Source organism: Heterodontus francisci, chromosome 9 (assembly GCF_036365525.1).
Source record: "Heterodontus francisci isolate sHetFra1 chromosome 9, sHetFra1.hap1, whole genome shotgun sequence".
Lineage (NCBI taxonomy): Eukaryota > Metazoa > Chordata > Chondrichthyes > Heterodontiformes > Heterodontidae > Heterodontus > Heterodontus francisci.
Genome location: NC_090379.1, coordinates 72,918,222 through 72,936,953, shown reverse-complemented (window position 1 = coordinate 72,936,953; position 18,732 = coordinate 72,918,222). Strand labels below are relative to the sequence as shown.

The window sequence follows — 18,732 nt, the reverse complement described above, 5'->3', positions numbered from 1 at the left end:
TCCCAGGGATTAGTCTGCTGAACCTCCGTTGCATTCCCTCTCTGGAAAGTAGATCCTTCTTTAGATAAGGAGACCAAAACTGCACACAATACTCCAGGCGCGGTCTCACCAAGGATTTGTACAATTGAAGCAAGACATCTTTACTCCTGTACGCGAATCCCCTTGCAATGAAGGCCAACATACCATTTGCCTTCTTAATTGCTTGCCGCATCTGCATACTATCTTTTCGTGACTCATGAATAAGGACACCCAGGTCTCTTTGGACAACACCTCCCAACCTCTCACCATTTAGGCAATACTCTGCCTTTCTGTTTTTCCTATCAGAGTGGATCACTTCACATTTATTCACATTATATTCCATTTGCCATGTTCTTGCCCATTTAGCCTGTCCAAATCCCCTTGAAGCCTCCTTGCAACCTCAAACTTACATTCCCTCCTAGTTTTGTCATCCACAAATTTGGAAATATTACAATTGGTCCCCATATCCAAATCATTTATATATATTGTCAACAGCTGCAGCCCAAGCACTGATCCTTGCAGTACCTCATTAATAACAGGCTGCCCTCTGAGAATGACCCATTTATTCCTACTCTGTTAACCAATTCTCAATCCATGGCAGTATATTATTCAGGGCGGCACAGTGGCGCAGTGGTTAGCACTGCAGCCTCACAGCTCCAGGGACCCGGGTTCGATTCTGGGTACTGCCTGTGTGGAGTTTGCAAGTTCTCCCTGTGTCTGCGTGGGTTTTCTCCGGGTGCTCCGGTTTCCTCCCACAAGCCAAAAGACTTGCAGGTTGATAGGTAAATTGGCCATTATAAATTGTCACTAGTATAGGTAGGTGGTAGGGAAATATAGGGACAGGTGGGGATGTTTGGTAGGAATATGGGATTAGTGTAGGATTAGTATAAATGGGTGGTTGATGGTCGGCACAGACTCGGTGGGCCGAAGGGCCTGTTTCAGTGCTGTATCTCTAATCTAATCTAATCTAATTACCCCCAATCCCATGTGCTCTAATTTTGTTTACTAACCTCCTCAGTGGAACCTTATCAAAAGCCTTCTGAAAATTCAAATACACCACATCTACTGGTTCTCCTTTATCTATGCTACAAGTAACATTCTCAAAAAACTCCCACAGGTTTGTTAAACATGATTTCCCTTTCACAAATCCATGTCGACTCTGCCCAATCATTATTTTCCAAGTGTCCAGTTATCATAACCTTTATAATAGATTCTAACATTTTGCCTACTACTGACGTCAACTAACAGGTCTGTAGTTCTCCTTTTTCTCTCTCACTCCCTTCTTAAATACTGGGGTTACATTTGCTACTTTCCAGTCTGCAGGAACCCATCCAGTATCTATAGACTTTTGAAAGATAACCACCCAATGCACCCACTATCTCTATAGCCACCTCCTTCAATACTCCCAAATTACATCACTTCACACCTTCTGAACATTAAACTGCATCTGCCATGTGACTGCCCATTTCATTAGTCCATGTCCTCCTGAAGTCTGCTATGCTGCTCACTATTTACTATATTGTCAAGTTTTGTATCATTCGCAAACTTAAAAACGAAACTTCTGATCCCCAACTCCAGGTCATTTATATAGAAAAACAATGATTCTAATACCTACACCCGAGTGACTCCACTGCATACTTCTCTGGAGTTAGAACATCTGTTCACCACTACTGCCTCCTACCCCTTAGCCAATTATATACACTGATTATCACCGTCCCTTTGACACCACATACTATCTTTTAAATAAGTCTGTTACGTGGTACCTAATCAAGTCCCTTTTGGAAGTCTGCATATACAATATTACTGAAATATCTTCATCAACCCTCTTACTTCATCGAAGAACTCAAATCAGGTTTGTCAGACATGAAAGGCCTTTAACTATTAACCCATGCTTCTCCAAGTGAGAATTAATTTTATCCTTGATAACGATCTCTAGTAGTTTTCCCCACTGCTGACATGAGACTGATTGTCTGCAGTTACATTTTCTATGCAGGGTACCATTTCCACATCCAAGAAGGATTGGAAGATTGTGGCCAGAGCTCCTGCTATCGCCACCTTAGCTTCCATCAGCAACCTATGATGCATCCCATTTGGACGGGTTACTTGTTAGTGGGAAAATACTGAGACGTGTAGAGGAAGTGAGGGACCTTGGAGTGAATGTCCACAGATCCCTGAAGGTAGCAGGGCAGGTCGATAAAGGTAGTTAAGAAGGCATATGGAATCCTTTCCTTTATTAGCCAAGATGTATAGAATATAAGAGCAGGGAGGTTATGCTGGAACTGGATAATTGATTGGTTAGGCCACAACTTGAATACTGTGTGCAGTTCTGGTCACTTCATTACAGAAAGGATGTAATTGCACTGGAGGGTACAGGAGATTTACGAGGATATTGCCAGGACTGGAAAAATGCAGCTATGAGAAAAGATTGGATAGGTTGGGGTTGTTCTCCTTGGAATGGAGAAGGCTGAGGGGAGATCTGATTGAAATGTACAAAATTTTGAGGGGCCTGGATAGAGTGCAGGTGAAGGGTCTATTCACCTTAGCAGAGAGGTCAGTGACTAGGGGGCATAGATTTAAAGTGATTGGTAGAAAAATTAGAGGGGAGTTGAGGAAAAGTTTTTTCACCCAGAGGGTGGTGGGGGTTTGGAACTCACTGCCTGAAAGGGTAGTTGAGGCAGAAACCCTCAACTCATTCAAAAGGATACGCACCTCATGTGCCGTAATCGGCAGGGCTACGGACCAAATGCTGGAAGGTGGGATTAGAACGGGTGGATTGTTTTTCGGCCGGCACAGACACGATGGGCCAAGTGGCCTCTTTCTGTGCCTTAAACTTTCTATGATTCAATAACCTGTGCAGCACCTCCTTTCTATCTATTCTTATCTGTAAGAATATGAACTATGTTCCGATTCATTTATCAATGCACACATATCAAGTGTATTTTGAAATCTTGCTGCCATATTTTATACATTATGTACCCTCTTACATTGTCATAGTTGAAAACATTATTCGCCCCTAATAATTTCATTTATAAGAAATGCAGACCCTTTTCCTGGAAACCATGAGATTCTCCCAGGGTTCAGATTCTTGGAAATCATGTGGTCTCCCCAGGTTGCAGTGATTAGGCAGAACTCGTGGAAATCATGTGGTATCCTTGAGTTTCAGCGATAAAGTTAGAAATCACATAACCCTAATTCCTGTAAAACATGGGGTCCCTTATCGCTAGAGAGCAAAAAGGGACTGTATAGGGGGATAGTACTGCCCTAGGTGTCTGTCACATTAAGAAACCAATAAGAAATGATCAATGCACCTGAGACCAAAAGAGGGTTGTTCAGTTAGGGGTATAAACCTCCAAGAAAGGGTTAAATGTTCATGCACAGGTTCCCTTGGTACACACTAGAGAGGAGAGAGGAGGCCAAAACTAGCATCCACTGTGTCCAAGTGTTGCGAGAAGTAAAGACAGTGTGTGACTTGTAAAGTATTGCCTGGTTGTTAAATATAATTGTGTTACTTAATATATCTTCTAATTTGTTAGGTCAAAACTATTGTTTGCAATTGTTTTGCCTTGTTCAAGGAACCCCAAATAAGGTGCAGAACCAGAACTGTTACATATCCGTTACATGGATTTCTCCATGGCCCAATCACAACACTCCCCAACACCACCACACCGCCCCCAACCTTCCACTGCGACATTAACTATAACTATGAGAAGATGAAAATTACTCATTCAGTACTTTAGAAATGCCCTCTGCTTCCACAAGGAAATTTTCTTTATTGTCCCTCATCTGGCACACCATTGCTTTGACTATCCTTATAATGTCTTTAAAGATTTTTGGGCTCCCTTTTGTTACCTGCTTGTCTTTTTTTATGTTCTCTCCAACTCCTTATATCCCCTCTGAATTTTCCCTTGCACCAATGTTCCTTCCAAGCTGCGCAGTCACACGGCAACCCGAAAGACTCCACACATGCCACGCACAATTTGGCCACTTTGAAATATCGCACATGCACAGACATGCAAAAAAATTTTAATAGGTCATTACATAAACAAATCGCCGCACACTCCAATAAGTTAGAGGGAACGTTGCCCCGAGATCGCTCTATTCAACATGGTTTTCGATTGTATCCTAGATTTGATGTGTCAAACCATTTCCTTTTTATTTTGACCTATATTTTCTTTGCATTCCAGCAACCTTTAGCTTTGGATCCCTCATCTTTCCTCCTTACGGAAATATGCTTGGTTTGTACCCTCTCTCCACCTTGAAGGTCTGCCATTACACATTTACTGTTTTCCTGACCAATCTTTGATTTGAGAAGCAATCTAGCTCAAGCAGACTGGACACAAATTGTCTCTTCCAGTTGGCTATTTTCACCATTAATTTCTCTTTGTCCCTTCCATATCGATTTTTAACCTAATTATATTATGATTACGATTACTCCAATGCCAAACAGTCTCCCACTGAAACACACTCCACTTCGCTTACTTCATTCCCCAGAACCAGATTCAGGATTCTTTTTTTATTACGGTAGAAACATACTAATTAAGGACATTTCCTCAGGAACTTTTCACCCTCCTTGCCCTTTATTCTGCTCTCCGTGCAATTCCCCCACCCCAAAGTCTACACCAAGGTGATTAATGTCCCCTACTGCTGTGTTTTAGATTTCTGAAATTTTCCTCCAGTTTGCTCAATCTGCTTCTCAATATAGTTTAAAGTAAAAAGCCACCAATGTAATAGCTCCTTTTCGTTTCGTTAACTTTAATCAAATACGTTCATTCTTTGAGCACACTAGTGCATTGTCCCTCCGTAAAGCTGTATTATACTTTATCAATACAGCCACCTCCCTTTCTTTCTTTTCTGCCTTTGCTATCCCTCCTGAATACATTGATAGCCAGGGATGTCAAGCTCCAATTCCTGTCTATTTTTAAGCTAGGTTTCTGTTATAGCCACTATATAATAACCTCCATGTGGCAACGTTTGCCTGCAGCTCATCAACTGTATTTTAATGCTCCCTGTATTAACACACATGCATTCCAACACAGAACAAGTTGGCTTTGCTTTTTTTCCTCTAATTTCTGGTCTTTCTGCACTATTCTTTGTCTTGTTGCTGGTGGTCTTTCCTAGTTTTTGATCCTCATCTCTCCCCTCTGTCCTAGTGCCAGCCCAATTAGTTTAACCCTCCTCTTTAGCACCATTTAACCTCCTTGTGAGTACATTGGTCCCAGCTCTGTTCAGGTACAATCCATTCAACCTGTACAGGTTCCTTCTTTCCTAGAGCTGTTTCCAATGTCCCAGAAATCTGAAGATTTCCCTCCTGCACCACTTTTCTAAATACCTGCACTATTTTCCTGTTTCTTTGTAAGTAATCCAGACCTTTAAGGTCACGTTCTTTATTCTTTTTCCTAGCTCCTGAAAGTCTGCCTTTAGGACCGCAGCCCTTTTCTCCCCCCTACCCAAGGCATTGGTTCCAACATGGACCAAGACTTCTGGTTGCTTCCCCTTCCGCTCACAGAATGCCCTGAAAGTGTTACTGATATCCTTTACCCTTTTCTATGGTACTTTCTTGCACCAGGGAGACAACAAACCAACCATTCAGGACTCATGACTGCAGTTGCAGAAACACCCGTTTACCCCCATTATACAATTCCCTTATAACTGCATTGCTACACTTTCTTGTACCCCACTGTACAGCCAAGTCTCCCACAGTACCATGGATTTGCCTCTGACTGCCCAGTGCTGGGGTGTCCTCATGCTCATTGGTATTCAGTGAATACCAGCTTGTTCCTCCTAATCTGCCTAGTGGTCCCCACTCCTCCTTTTCCTAAGCTCGCTCCAGCTGCATGGTGACCACCTTCTGAAATGTGCTGTCCACAACACTCAGCTTTTCATATGCACTGTAGAGACCTCAGCACCAAGCTCAAACTCTGAACTCAAGCAGTTAACCACAACCATCACTTCCTCCATTTGTGCTTTCCAGGACCCACAAAATGGTCTGGAGTTCCCACATGGCATAGGATCTGCACATGATGAGCGTGGTAACAATAACCTCAAACAGTTTGTTTAGTTAAGCTGATTGAATCATTCAGCTAAGAAAAAAGCACTAACCAATTAACTAAATATGTATCTAACCTATCCCCATCACTCCTGTGTTGTGATATTTAGAAAGGTGTTTAGTATGGTGTTTTGAGTGGAACTTTCTCCTTACACTGAACTTTTATTTTTGACCTTGAACAAACAAGTCCAGACATACAGTACTATGTAAGACTGGGCATGTCACATCTTGATATATTTTAGCTCTTGGTGACAAAAGGCCTATATTTCTGTTGAACTTTGATAATTTCATTGATATGTAATATGGTCAACTACACGAAAAATGGAACCACACACACACACTGCACAAGCTCACAATTAAACCGAAGACACTAAGGCAACATTTTCATGTTAGAACTTAGTATTCAAAAAACTAGCACCTCCATGCAAAAAAAACTATAACCTGTAGTCATACTTAGCTGTAATACTTATGATCAGTTTTGAGTATCACTGAAAACAGACGCATTTTGTTGAAGCTTTTCATCTTTCAGTCATCAGATCAATTTGCAACAATACCAATGTAAGGGAAAGCAACAAATTTATACTATGAGAAGTTGTTCCAATTGGTTGGCAAGTGGACTGATTGGCAGAGGCATTGCCATGGAAAATGCACCAGTTTATGGTGACTGACAGTTAACTGCCAAGCTTTCTTTGAAATTCAAACCAGGCAGCTTGACTCTGATTTGTCAAGGCATTGTAATGAGGAATGAACCAGCAAATGGCTGTTACTTATTTTGTTTAGGAAGCAGGCACAATGTGTGTACATATTCTGTCTGCAAAGAACAGGGCCCATGTATTAATATATTTAGCTTCCAGTATGCGCAATGGTGCCACATTGTGAGCCCAACTGACTATCTTAAATTGGTTGTCAGCGTAATTCTTAGTGCAGAGAATTTTGCAAACATTGTCCAATCGTGGAATCACATCGAATGTTGCAAAACTCAAAACGGTGTCCAAGCATGGGCTGGTTGGGTACGACCTTGTACCTTTTGCCCATTGCAAACAACGGAAGGGGCACGTTTGATATGATCCGCCAGTCTTTGGGACATACGGCCTATATACCTAGTATCTCCCTGGCATTGAAATTCATATATCACATTACTCATTTGTTTGGCATGATGGCAGCATCCGGTTAGTGACGATTGGCTTTATCTACAACCTCGTAAATTGGGCCTGAGCCATTTGCTCACCATGCAGGCTTGATTCTGAAATAGGGCGAATCAAAGGTATCCTGCGTGACAATGGCTACCCTGATCACATCATTTCGCGCTGTATATTGTGCAAACTTATGAACGGGCCTAAGGCCGTCATTTTCGGCCCTGAAAAGTGCCCAGGCTACCTCAAATTACCCTGGAAGGGTAATGTTCCCCAAAACTTTGGGCAAATGTTTCACGCTGCTACTTTGCAGTAGCAACACATGTGGTGTTTGCCACCAACAGGATGCTGCCATCTAGCCAAAAAGACATTCTGCCTATCAAACAAATGAGGAATGTGGTATAGGAATTTCAATGCCAGTGTGATGCTAGGTATGTAGACCATACATCCCAAAGACTGGCGGATCATATCAAACATGTCCCTTCCGCTATTCGCAACAGGCAAGGTACAGACTGCACCCAACCAGCCTGTGTTTGCAAAACTTAAAACAAAGTGTCCAACATTAGATGTGATTTCGCGATTGGACAGCATTTGTTAAATAATCCTCAGTGCGCTAAGAATTACCTTGACAACCAATTTAAGATTCTCAGTCGGGCTCGCAGTGTGGGGCATTTGTGCGTACTGGAAGCTACATATAATACACAGGGCCCTGTACTTTGAAGACAGAAAGAACATGTACACACATTGCACCTGTTGCAGCTAAGCAAAATAAGTGACAGCCATTCGCTGGTTCATCCCTCAGTGCAATGCCTTGACCAGAGTCAAGCTGCCTGGTTTAAATTTCAAACAAAGCTTGGCAGTTAACCGTCAGTCATCATAAACTAGTGCCTTCTCCATGGCACCGCCTCTACCAGAGTTCATTTGCCAACCAATCAGCACTCTTCTCATACAGTATTAAGTCATTGTTTTCCCTTACATTGGTTATTCTTGCGGATTGCCCTGATGAGTGCAAGACAAAAAGTTTTGACATAATGTTCTCTATTTTCAATACTCAAAAATGTCTGTTTTCAGCAATACTTAAGAGCACATTATTCCATTGGTTAACCAGTCACCAGATGACCTCATAATTTTGATGCAGTAATCTGAAACTATATATGTAAAATTGGATGGCTAACTGTAATGCAAGTTTTATTCTGAAGTCTTGGGCCTGGGAATTTTGAAGAATTCTGTAAAGTTGTGCTTACCTTGAAATATCTTTTTATAAGTGATGCTCCTAAAGTTACTTCACTATATCTACCAGTAGCTGTTCCTCCAAATACAACCTAGCTCTCAAATTTACATACAAGACTTTTTAAAATATAAAGGTATTACTGGAAAATTCTTACTCAAATCTAAAGAGTCTTGTGGCCATTTTGTGATTGGGTTAATCCTTCACTGATCACTATTACAATTGCTGTTAAACCAAGCGCTCGTTTAAAATTTCTCTATGGGGTAAATTAGCCATCAAGAAATAAAATAAATTTCAGAGCTATTGCTTTTCTAATTGACAGGCGATTTATTTCTCAGCCGAAAGAATTACACCTAAATGCAGATTTTCTACAAAATCAGAGTTATACAAGAAAATCTTTAAACGCTCATCCAACTTTAGAATTTCTCAGATGCTAGCTACAAGGTATTATTGTCTCTATTTCCAGCAATACGAAAAGGAATTATTTAAGATATGGATTCTGCTTCCATGTCTTACTACAGTTTGTGACATAAGATTCATTTCTGACAGAGTAAAATTGCGATGTGCTGCAATGTGGAATACAACTAATCTTCATTATAGCAAGCTTCCTTCTCCTTCCCAACAATCTTTACCAATATTCCATTAATGCAAGAAAGTACTGACAACAAAAATCATGTAACAAAACAATGCTAGAAACTTAACTGTCATTGCAAATAGCAAAAATATTCTATTATAATGCATCAACTAGAGGAGTATAGTAACACACAAAGATTGTCAGAGTCCTGTGCATTATACTTAACATGAAAGCGTAAATTGTAGTTCAGCCACAGTAAATAATTTGGCAATTACTGTATATGACCATTTAAGGATGATCTGCAAAATGTCGTTCACTTTCATGAATCGGCACATCTGAAAAACTGGGACTGTTAAATTACCACTCCAGCTGCATACCCAAACAAAAGTGATTTACATCACATATTGTACCTCCCTCGCTGAGCATGCATCATTTGGTGCCATTAACAGTGGATAACCTAATCACGTGGTAAAGAGAGTCCATTTCACTGGCATTTGCAAGCAAATATTTTAAAAGTCTTTTACTAAACAGTTCTTAATATAGTCCTAACTCTCCACCAACAAGCTCAAACCAAACATTTATACTTGAACATACTTAGCATTCTTGGCAAGTGACTCAGGACACTTATTAAATACACACCATCTTTTTCACTGGATTGATCTTCATTCTTTTTCTTATCATCTTTCTTCTTTTTGTCCTTTTGTTCCTTTTTTATATCATCTGAGTCTCCTGTTTGAAGTGAAAGGATTTCTAATCAAATGATATTTGAAAATTAAAGTTTTAAAATCTTCAAGACTCTTAAAAGCTGAACTGAACAAACTGCAACGACAAGAGAGTCTTATTGGTAAACCGAGCCCATTTGCAATGTAGATCTTAACTTTCCAAAATGCAGCTGGACATTTTTGGACAAGATACACAAAATTTGTCAACAAATAATTGTAGATTTGTACTTTCCACATCTGAAAGTAGAAGGTGGTCAGTTTTAAACAATCTTAAGAATGCAATAAATTAGTTGCTTTTGCACCTTGGTCATCACATCAAAACTTTGCAGATGTGTGTTCGGGCGGGGGGCAGAGAAGGCCTAAATATTAAGTGCATTTCTGCCAACCAATGAGATTTTTGCATAGTGCCACAGTTTTATTGAGCCAATTTTATGAAGACACTAATTCTTACTGGCACACAATTGTACAGGTGCTACCTTGCTGAATTGTTATGCATACATATACGAGCTTACTGAGTTATTTAATCGTGGAGATATTGCAGCCACATTTGATGCCATCTACACCTAGATGTTCTGGTGCCTAAATTTCTAAAGGGTCATGAGCAATGCTATGAAGTTACAGCTAGGATGTTGGTGCATATATTAGGATAACGGACAAGACAAATCATGCCATTTTATCTTTGTAAAAGACTTCGGTAAGGCCTCAGTCACAATACTGTGCTCAGTTTTGGTTTCCTCATATGGTGGGCGTTAAGTGTTTTGGAAAGGGTGCAGGGAGAGCCACTAGATTAATTTCCAGTTTAAAGCATCTGAGTTATCAAGATAGGCTAAAAGAGCTGGAATTGTACACTTTAGAGGAACTTAGGGATGGTCTGATTGAAATTTACAAGAATACATGAAGGGAACAGATTGTGTGTTTGAGTAGACTGTTTATTCCAATTAAATCGATTAGGGAGCCACAATTTTAAGTTGTGCAAAGCCAGATCTAGGCTAGACATCAGAAGGTGGTTCTTGTCCCAGAGAATAGTGGACCTCTGGAACAGACAGCCAGCTCTGTTCTTATCCCCTGGCTTCCATCATAGGACAGCCAGTCAACACTCATGTTAAGAATGCCTATAGGACAACAAAAATCACAGGAACAAAGTGCAAGGCAATGGCGATCTCCAATGAGTGAGAGAGAATCAAACTATCTCCCAGTGACATTCAACCATTACCATCGCTGCATCCATCCATCAACATTCTGTGGGCTACCATTGACCAGAAACTGAACTGCAGCAGCCACATAAAATACCACGGCTACAAGCACAGGTCAGAGACTGGGAATTCTGCAGCGAGTAACTCACCTGACTCCCCAAAGCCTGTCCACCATCTACAAGGCACAAGTCAGGAGCATGATGGAACACCCTCCACTTGCCTGGATGAATGTAGCTCCAAAAACTAATCAGGAAGCTTGACATCATCCCGCACAAAGCAGCCCATTTGATTGGCACCCCATCCACCACTTTAAACATTCACTCCCTCCACCGCTGAAGCAGTGGCAGCAGTGTGTACCACGTACAAGATGCACTGCAGCAACTCGCCATGTTTCCTTCGACAGCACCTCCAAAACCTGCAACCTCTTGCACCTAGAAGGACAAGGATAGCAGATTCGTGGGACCACCCACCTGCAACTTGCCCTCCAAGTCACACACTATCCTGACCTGGAACTATCACTGTTCCTTCACTGTCACTGGATCAAAATCTTGAAACTCCCTCCCCAACAGCTCTGTTGGTATACCCACACCAGATGGACTGCAGCGATTCAAGGCAGCAGCTCACCACCACCTTCTCAAGGACAATTAGGGATGGGCAACAAATGCTGGCCTTACCAGCAACGTCCACATCCCATGAAAGAAAAATGATCTCCCATATTCAGCAGGAGCAGAAGGGGCAGAAAGCACATTCAAGTTTACATGTTTAAAGCAGAATAGGAATAAAAACTTTAGCTCTAAAATCAGGAGGGGAGATGTGATAGGAGAATGGCAATATTAAAAACTTTTATAACACAACCAGCACAAAAACTGTCTTCAGAAATTGAGGATGATTCCATAATTTCATTGGGCTTTTCACTGCGACAACAAGCACTCTCAAATTAGTTCAATGGTTGCATCATACGGTTTCAAATAAATGCTAGGTTGCACAGTAAAAGCAAAATTCCACAGTTTTGCATTGTACCGCTAAGGCATTGTAAAATTAAGCATCCTTTATAGAGACGGTTTTATATCACCACCCACTGGAAAAAACCAGATGCAGATACTACCAAACCAAGTAAGAGTAAAAAGAATGCAGGGTTTTAAAAACCAGTCAGAAATAATGTCTGAACTGTTAATACTGGCTCCTTCAAAAATGTACATTTTCAATAATCTAAACTAGTAGCATTGAATATATGGGTAGTACTAGTTACCCACCAAGAACAGTTCAACACCAAACTTGATTTTGTTCCCTTTGGAAGGGCCAGTTGAAAGGTTAACTACACATTGGTTTTATCCAATAATTTTCTAATTATAGACTTAAGTCACTAGCTTCCAAATTGGTGTGCGAGTCCCTGCATATACTCAAGATCCTTCTTGTGACCTCCTGCAAATTCTGGGACTCCCAACTTATCTTTCAAAAGATATCTATAGATTCTTCTGTTTAGATAGAGTTAACCTTCAGAAAACTTGTTTTATTAATGTACAATATAAATATCCTAAAAAGTCAAGCACAAAACCACTCAGATGAAATGAACAGAAGTAGTTACCTTGGAAATCCTATGAATTCCCCCATTAACCCCTTACAGTATGGGATCCCAGTTTTAGAATCAGTGAACATAGAACAGTACAGCACAGTACAGGCCCTTCGGCCCACGATGTTATGCCAAACCTTTAACCTACTCTAGGATCAAACTACCTACATACCCTTCATACTACTATCATCCATGTACCTATCCAGTGATTTAAGCATTTTGGAGATTTGAAATACAAAAGGCTCTGAATTTTTAAAACAAAGATACCAACCCAACGGGGGCTTCAGGAATTTGCGTTCAATTCCCTGTTCCAACTGAAGCAAAGCAACAGCCAAGTAACGCACCACAGAGTTGACATGTTGTGGAGTACTAGCACTGGTAGAGAGAGAAATTCTTGTTTCAGTCTTGGGTTCCAAAGGCCTGAATCATAAACCAAAGACAAGTATTTGACAGTGTCACAATGCAACAAGTGATCTTGTATCACATAGGTTTAGCTGTTTGTCTCTCAGAATGCCATAAATTTACATTGCCATAATCAGCAATCCCTTGGTATGAATTCACAGTTTAGATACATTTGACTGACATGGTGTAGTTTGTGAATAATTTTTTTTGCAAGATGTTTGGTCCTTTAAAGATAAATGCATTTGAAACAGAAACCAAACTAAAGATCCTCAGTGAAGAATTTTCCCATATTTACAATAGAGCTCAGAGTGCATGCTTTAAGGACAAGAAGAAATAGATCTGTAGAAACCTAGAATGCTAATTGTATTACGATACCTATCTACTGAGGAAACATCTGGAGAGACAAAGAACATTTGTGAAAGTATTGAAATTCTTTGAAGAGGCAATTAAGCTTGAACTGAAAATATTTCAAGTAATCTGTAAGTAATGATAGGACCAACTGATGGATGACAAAAAACCAGGCTTCGATTCTCCCCGTTTAGATATAGCTCCAGGTTTCAGGAAATCCAGACTATATGTTTTATATAATAGAATCCCAAGACTCTTAACATATGTAAATTGGCTTTAGAAAAGTCTAGTTATTGTCATACAGGCCCCCACCTGCCAAGAATGAGACACATATATTTTGCCACATGGACATTAAATTTCAAAATTGTTGCTGGGAAAAAAAGGAGGCCTATTACAGGGCGTTGCCAAATCCCTGACTGGAAAAACATTTTTCATATTAGCACAAAGTGTTGGAACAAAAGAACCAGTCCCTGCTCCCCAATACACGAAAGAGACCTGGTCAAACCAGTCGGTCACGTGACCACCTGCTGGCCAACCAGGGGAGCTTTAAATTGGAGAAAGAGTGTTGAGGACAGAAAGCTGTTTGCCCTTGGATTAGAAAAAACCTCTCTCCTGTCTGCTCTCATCTCACCAGCTTCGGAATCCATTGAAGACATATAAACACCGAGAGAGAAAAATCTCCTACAGTGAACAAGGTTTTAGTTTTTTTAGTTTTAGAGATACAGCACTGAAACAGGCCCTTCGGCCCACCGAGTCTGTGCCGACCATCAACCACCCAATTATACTAATCCTACACTAATCCCATATTCCTGCCACATCCCCAACTGTCCCTATATTTCCCTACCACCTACCTAAACTAGGGGCAATTAATAATGGCCAATTTACCTATCAACCTGCAAGTCTTTGGCATGTGGGAGGAAACCGGAGCACCCGGAGGAAACCCACGCAGACACAGGGAGAACTTGCAAACTCCACACAGGCAGTACCCAGAATTGAACTCGGGTCGCTGGAGCTGTGAGACTGCGGTGCTAACCACTGCGCCACTCTGTGCCGTTTAAGAAGAATACTGGGCCCCAACGGAAAGCAAGATCTACCTACAAGCAAGGACTACAGCCAGTTCGAAGCAGAGTAACAAAAACCCGTATTCAGAGATTGCCTCAAACCTCTCCACTATTTTTCTTCGGCTCTTTTCTATCTCTATTTGCATTTGCGTATTGCGTATGCATGCTAGCGGGACATGGTGTGTATCTGTAGGCGTTAACCAAATTAGAGTTTAAGTTTTAATAAATGTTACTTTTCTTCTTTAAACTTAAGAAAGCCTGTTTGTGCTCATTTCTTTGCCTTATACTTAGTAAGTAGTGAACAAGGATTCACCAAGGGGGGAGCTCAAACACAGTGTTTAAACTAAATCCTGTTACAGTAAGACCAGGTGAAGGCTGAGAAAGACCCCAAGACACCTTTCTCACCTGGTCGTAACAGAATTTTGTTAACATTATGGTCACGATTTTGTTAGTCTCCACTATTGTTGAGACAGCCAGGAAAGTTGGACAATCATGAAATTTTTAAGAACAGGCAAATTTGTCGCTGAGAACATTTGCTCAAGGCGACCCAATACCAGTTCAGCACAGAAAAGCAATAGAATAGATAGCATATCCCTTTTCACTTGATTTTTTTCTAAAAAGATCAACCAGATAATAACAGTAGCACCTACAATGGAGACTCGAAACCAAACTCAAGCCTTTAACCTTTTGCTAGCCATTAAAACTATATCCCTGGTAATAAGTATAGGCACTACATTTTACTCAATGTTTTCTTAACCTGGACTTATAAACCCCAGGTGTCTTTCAGGCATAGATACGGTGACAAAGACCTGAGCCAAGAGGGAACAAGATATGTTAATGTGCTAGCTGCAGATAATGTTGTGCTGTATGTGCTGAGATCACCAATGACTGCGTGATTTGCTTGGGTCAATACTACTGTAGATTTGCGCAAATCAATCCAGTGTTTGGAAATAGACAGAATACAGATTCTCCCCCAACCACTCAAAAACAAAGCAATTCTACAATTTTTGGTATCATCTTGTTATTAGAGCATAAGTATTCAGACATAATTTCTCTGGCCATATTTTGACAAACAAAAAATAAAAATTAATTATACCTGTCTTTGGAGTTATATCTATTGTTCATGCCATCAAGTTCCTTGGCCTCTTCCCCTTCAATTTTTATAGTTCCATTTTCCTTAACATCATTTTCCAATAATCGAATACCATTTTGTGTAGGTGCTGCTTCACTCAATAATTCATATTGTCCAGTTTCCAGTGCTGCTCTCCACGCACACCGCTCCATCACCTGCTCACAGAAAAATTTGTTTGGCATTCTATATAAAATGGATGAACTAATTGGTTGCACTGCAAAGCTCACAACTATGTCCTTTGATGCACAATTCTGTAATTGGAAATAAATGCACACACAAGATTGGGCAAGCATGTAATTGTAAAATTTGTACCACTATATACATTTCCTGTTGTCACAATATTGCACCTACTTATGCTTAATGAAGGCCAACTATCCATACATACTTACCTCTCCAGCCCAATGACTAAGTGGCATTGCCAGCTGCTTTCACTACAAGCTCCAAGCATCTCCTTATGAAAAGTACAAAGGAAAAACAGTTTGCTCCATTTGTGATAACGTTTTTTTTTTTAAAAAGGCACTTTCTGCTGAATTGAATCTTCCATGCAAACTATTGCATTAGTGGTTTTTTTTGAAAGCTCTACTCCATACATTCCTGGTTCTGCTTTTCAATTATCTGCTCATTTGGAGCTCCACATTTTATTTAAACCCCAAAGCACCTGCTTTCCACCACAACCACTGCTGTATTGTTATTTTGGACAACTTGACAACTATCTTTTTATTTCTAATCTTAATCATTTTTAAAACCCATCCTTTCTCTAAAAGGGTGTTATCCATTACTTTTTTCAGACTGCTTCCCCAGACTCTTCCCCATAAAGCTCTTATCACCTTTATTGCCCTTCCCATTTGCAACAGATTGCTCTATAATTATTCTAAAACAATCTGAGCTTCATTACACACCCTAAGTATGAGCTCTCTCCAACTCCAGTTGGTTCCTTAATACTTAATCGTCAGAACGTAACTTAACCAGGTAAGGTGCTCCCACAAATCATACCATCTTTTAAGGAGTTTTATAATAATTCAATTTCAATTAAAACATATCGGAAAGGGAGTGTTAAGGATTCAAAGAAATAGTAACCCTAACATACAAGCAGAAAAGAACATTTATTGGAAAACCTGATGAAAGTATTAAACAGAACAAATGCAGAAAGTGCACTATATGCAAGGTTGTATATAGAGATTATAAAAATACAGAATTCCAAACCCTGGTGATATTTATATTTGTATATTGTCATACATACTTTTATTCCTCCTAGAGTTCCTTGCCAGGTTCGATCTTCAATGTCCAGCAACAGATCCTTCAATCGCAGTTCAAGTTGCTTCTCAGCAGATAATAGGGAAGTGCCTTGTGTGCTATGAGCACCTTTTAAAGTACTTCGAACATTCTTGTTCTCCACTGGAGCTTTATCTGGAAATCAATATCGTACTGGCTTGATTTGTATTCGCCCTCTGCACTTATCAAGCTCCTGCCCCGCCCTCACCAGTGCTGATACCAGTTTACACCAGGTCTCTGCTAATATTGCCTCTTGAACTGAAGTGAGATTCCCCACCCCACCCAACATTCAACTACAGTATGATACAAAGTTACCAATTCTCTACCTTATTTTCACATTTTAAAAATCCAAGTTATTTCTTGTAGCTCTACACCTGCATAAAGACCAGGATTAATCAGAATTAAAGTATAAAATAGTAAACTGATCATTAAGCCAGTTAACTCAAGCTTAGTAGAGCATGTGTTTATTTCAATTACTCAGATATGATTCGACACAAGACAGCTGACATCACTCCTGTAATGAAACAAGTGATCAGTCATTGGCTGAACACCTATAGTACTATTGGTCGGTTGGAAATCCAATCTAATGCAAGCTGTTAATTTATTGAGTTAACTACACATTACTGTGTGAAACATTGAACAGAGCTTTTAGTTGGTATTTTGATATTAAGTATCAAGTTACCAAACATAAAAATGGTCAATCACAAAAATAAAGGGACACATCTGTTTTCAGTGTCAGACTATAGTTACTGAAATAGGAAAATCCTTAGCAGATAGAATGTTGGCCATTTTATAAATTCATGTTTCATTGTTATAATAATGAGTAGCCCATATGCAGACAGAAAACCAATACAAAACTGTAATCAACTGAATCACTATGGAGCTGTCCAAAACATGAAAACTTCATTAGCCTGTGGGCAACTGAAATGCTGCAGCCACAAACAGAATTTTAACTTCGTTACACTAATCAAAACAAAATGTTACCCAAAAATGCCAATAAAGCCCTCGGGTATTACAGATCACTTCAAGTTATGGATTACCTTTTACCTACCTATCTAAAAGTATTAATTTATATCCCATTGCTTCTGAAGGTAAAGTAAATATTAATAGCATTCTGATGTTCAAGTCTAAGAATATGTTGAGGCTAATTAATTAGTGAGATCGCAAAGATCTTACCTGGAATGTTGAATCTTTCCACAGGAAAGTTAGTAAGGAACTCAGTTAGTCGGCTTTTCTCCTGGAGAAGAGTTTCTTTCAAAGAGTTCTCTCTATTTCCCCTGGAATTAAGTGCTTCAAGCAGTTGAGTTAACTGTTCTGGCGACGAATAAAAACACCATCGATTTGGCTTGTTTACTGGCCTATGCAACTCTGCTGTATAGCTGGCGTTAAGAATTTGGTCCTGGTTTGAGGTAGATGGCTGCGATGATTGCAAAGGAAAAACTGAGGAGTTTTGGTCCTGAGAAACATTTTTGTTATGAGGCTCGTGCTGCTTTTGGTCCATCTTTCCTGAATCTCCATTCCCTGAGGATTCCTTACCTTGTGCTTCATCATAAAGTTTATTTCCCTGAGACTCCAAGATCTCACCTAGAGTTTTGACAGGACAAGGCTGCAACATGTCCTCCATCAAGCCGTCATAGTCTTCCTCCACAAACAAGCCAGGCACAGAATTTAAGACCCAATACCTACGGTATATACGATCACGCCCCAAAGGGAGAATATTGGTGCAGGATGTAGCAATTTGAATCTTCCCCCCAAGTTCTTTTTCCTTTTTTTGATGCTCAAGTTTCAAAGCTTCCTCTTCATCTGGGGTTAAGATTTCTTTCCTTTCTACCATAGCTTCTTCAGTTTCCTCATGATTCTGGGTACTTTTAAACCCAAATTGATTTTTCTTTCCTAGACACAAAAATTAAAATCCTAATAACTACTCAAAATACAGTATCATAGCATATTGATTAAAACATTACAGCACAAGAAATGGTCATTTGGCACAATGTCCATGTTTAGTACTAATTACAGAGACATTAATCAGACGT

General features: G+C 40.0%; 1 protein-coding gene across 5 annotated transcripts in view; it reads right to left on the bottom strand.

The window, feature by feature from the left end:
* The window catches only part of baz1a (bromodomain adjacent to zinc finger domain, 1A), a 100,103-nt gene that overhangs the window by 34,044 nt on the left and 47,327 nt on the right, over window positions 1–18,732 (bottom strand). For all 5 annotated transcript variants that reach the window (XM_068039307.1, XM_068039305.1, XM_068039306.1 and 2 more), the window contains exons 18-22: window positions 17,876–18,592; window positions 16,668–16,834; window positions 15,392–15,582; window positions 12,756–12,904; window positions 9,639–9,728 (exon numbers count right to left, since the gene is read on the bottom strand). In XM_068039307.1, coding sequence (XP_067895408.1) covers window positions 9,639–9,728; window positions 12,756–12,904; window positions 15,392–15,582; window positions 16,668–16,834; window positions 17,876–18,592 — 1,314 coding nt within the window. The remainder of the gene's footprint in view (window positions 1–9,638; window positions 9,729–12,755; window positions 12,905–15,391; window positions 15,583–16,667; window positions 16,835–17,875; window positions 18,593–18,732) is intronic.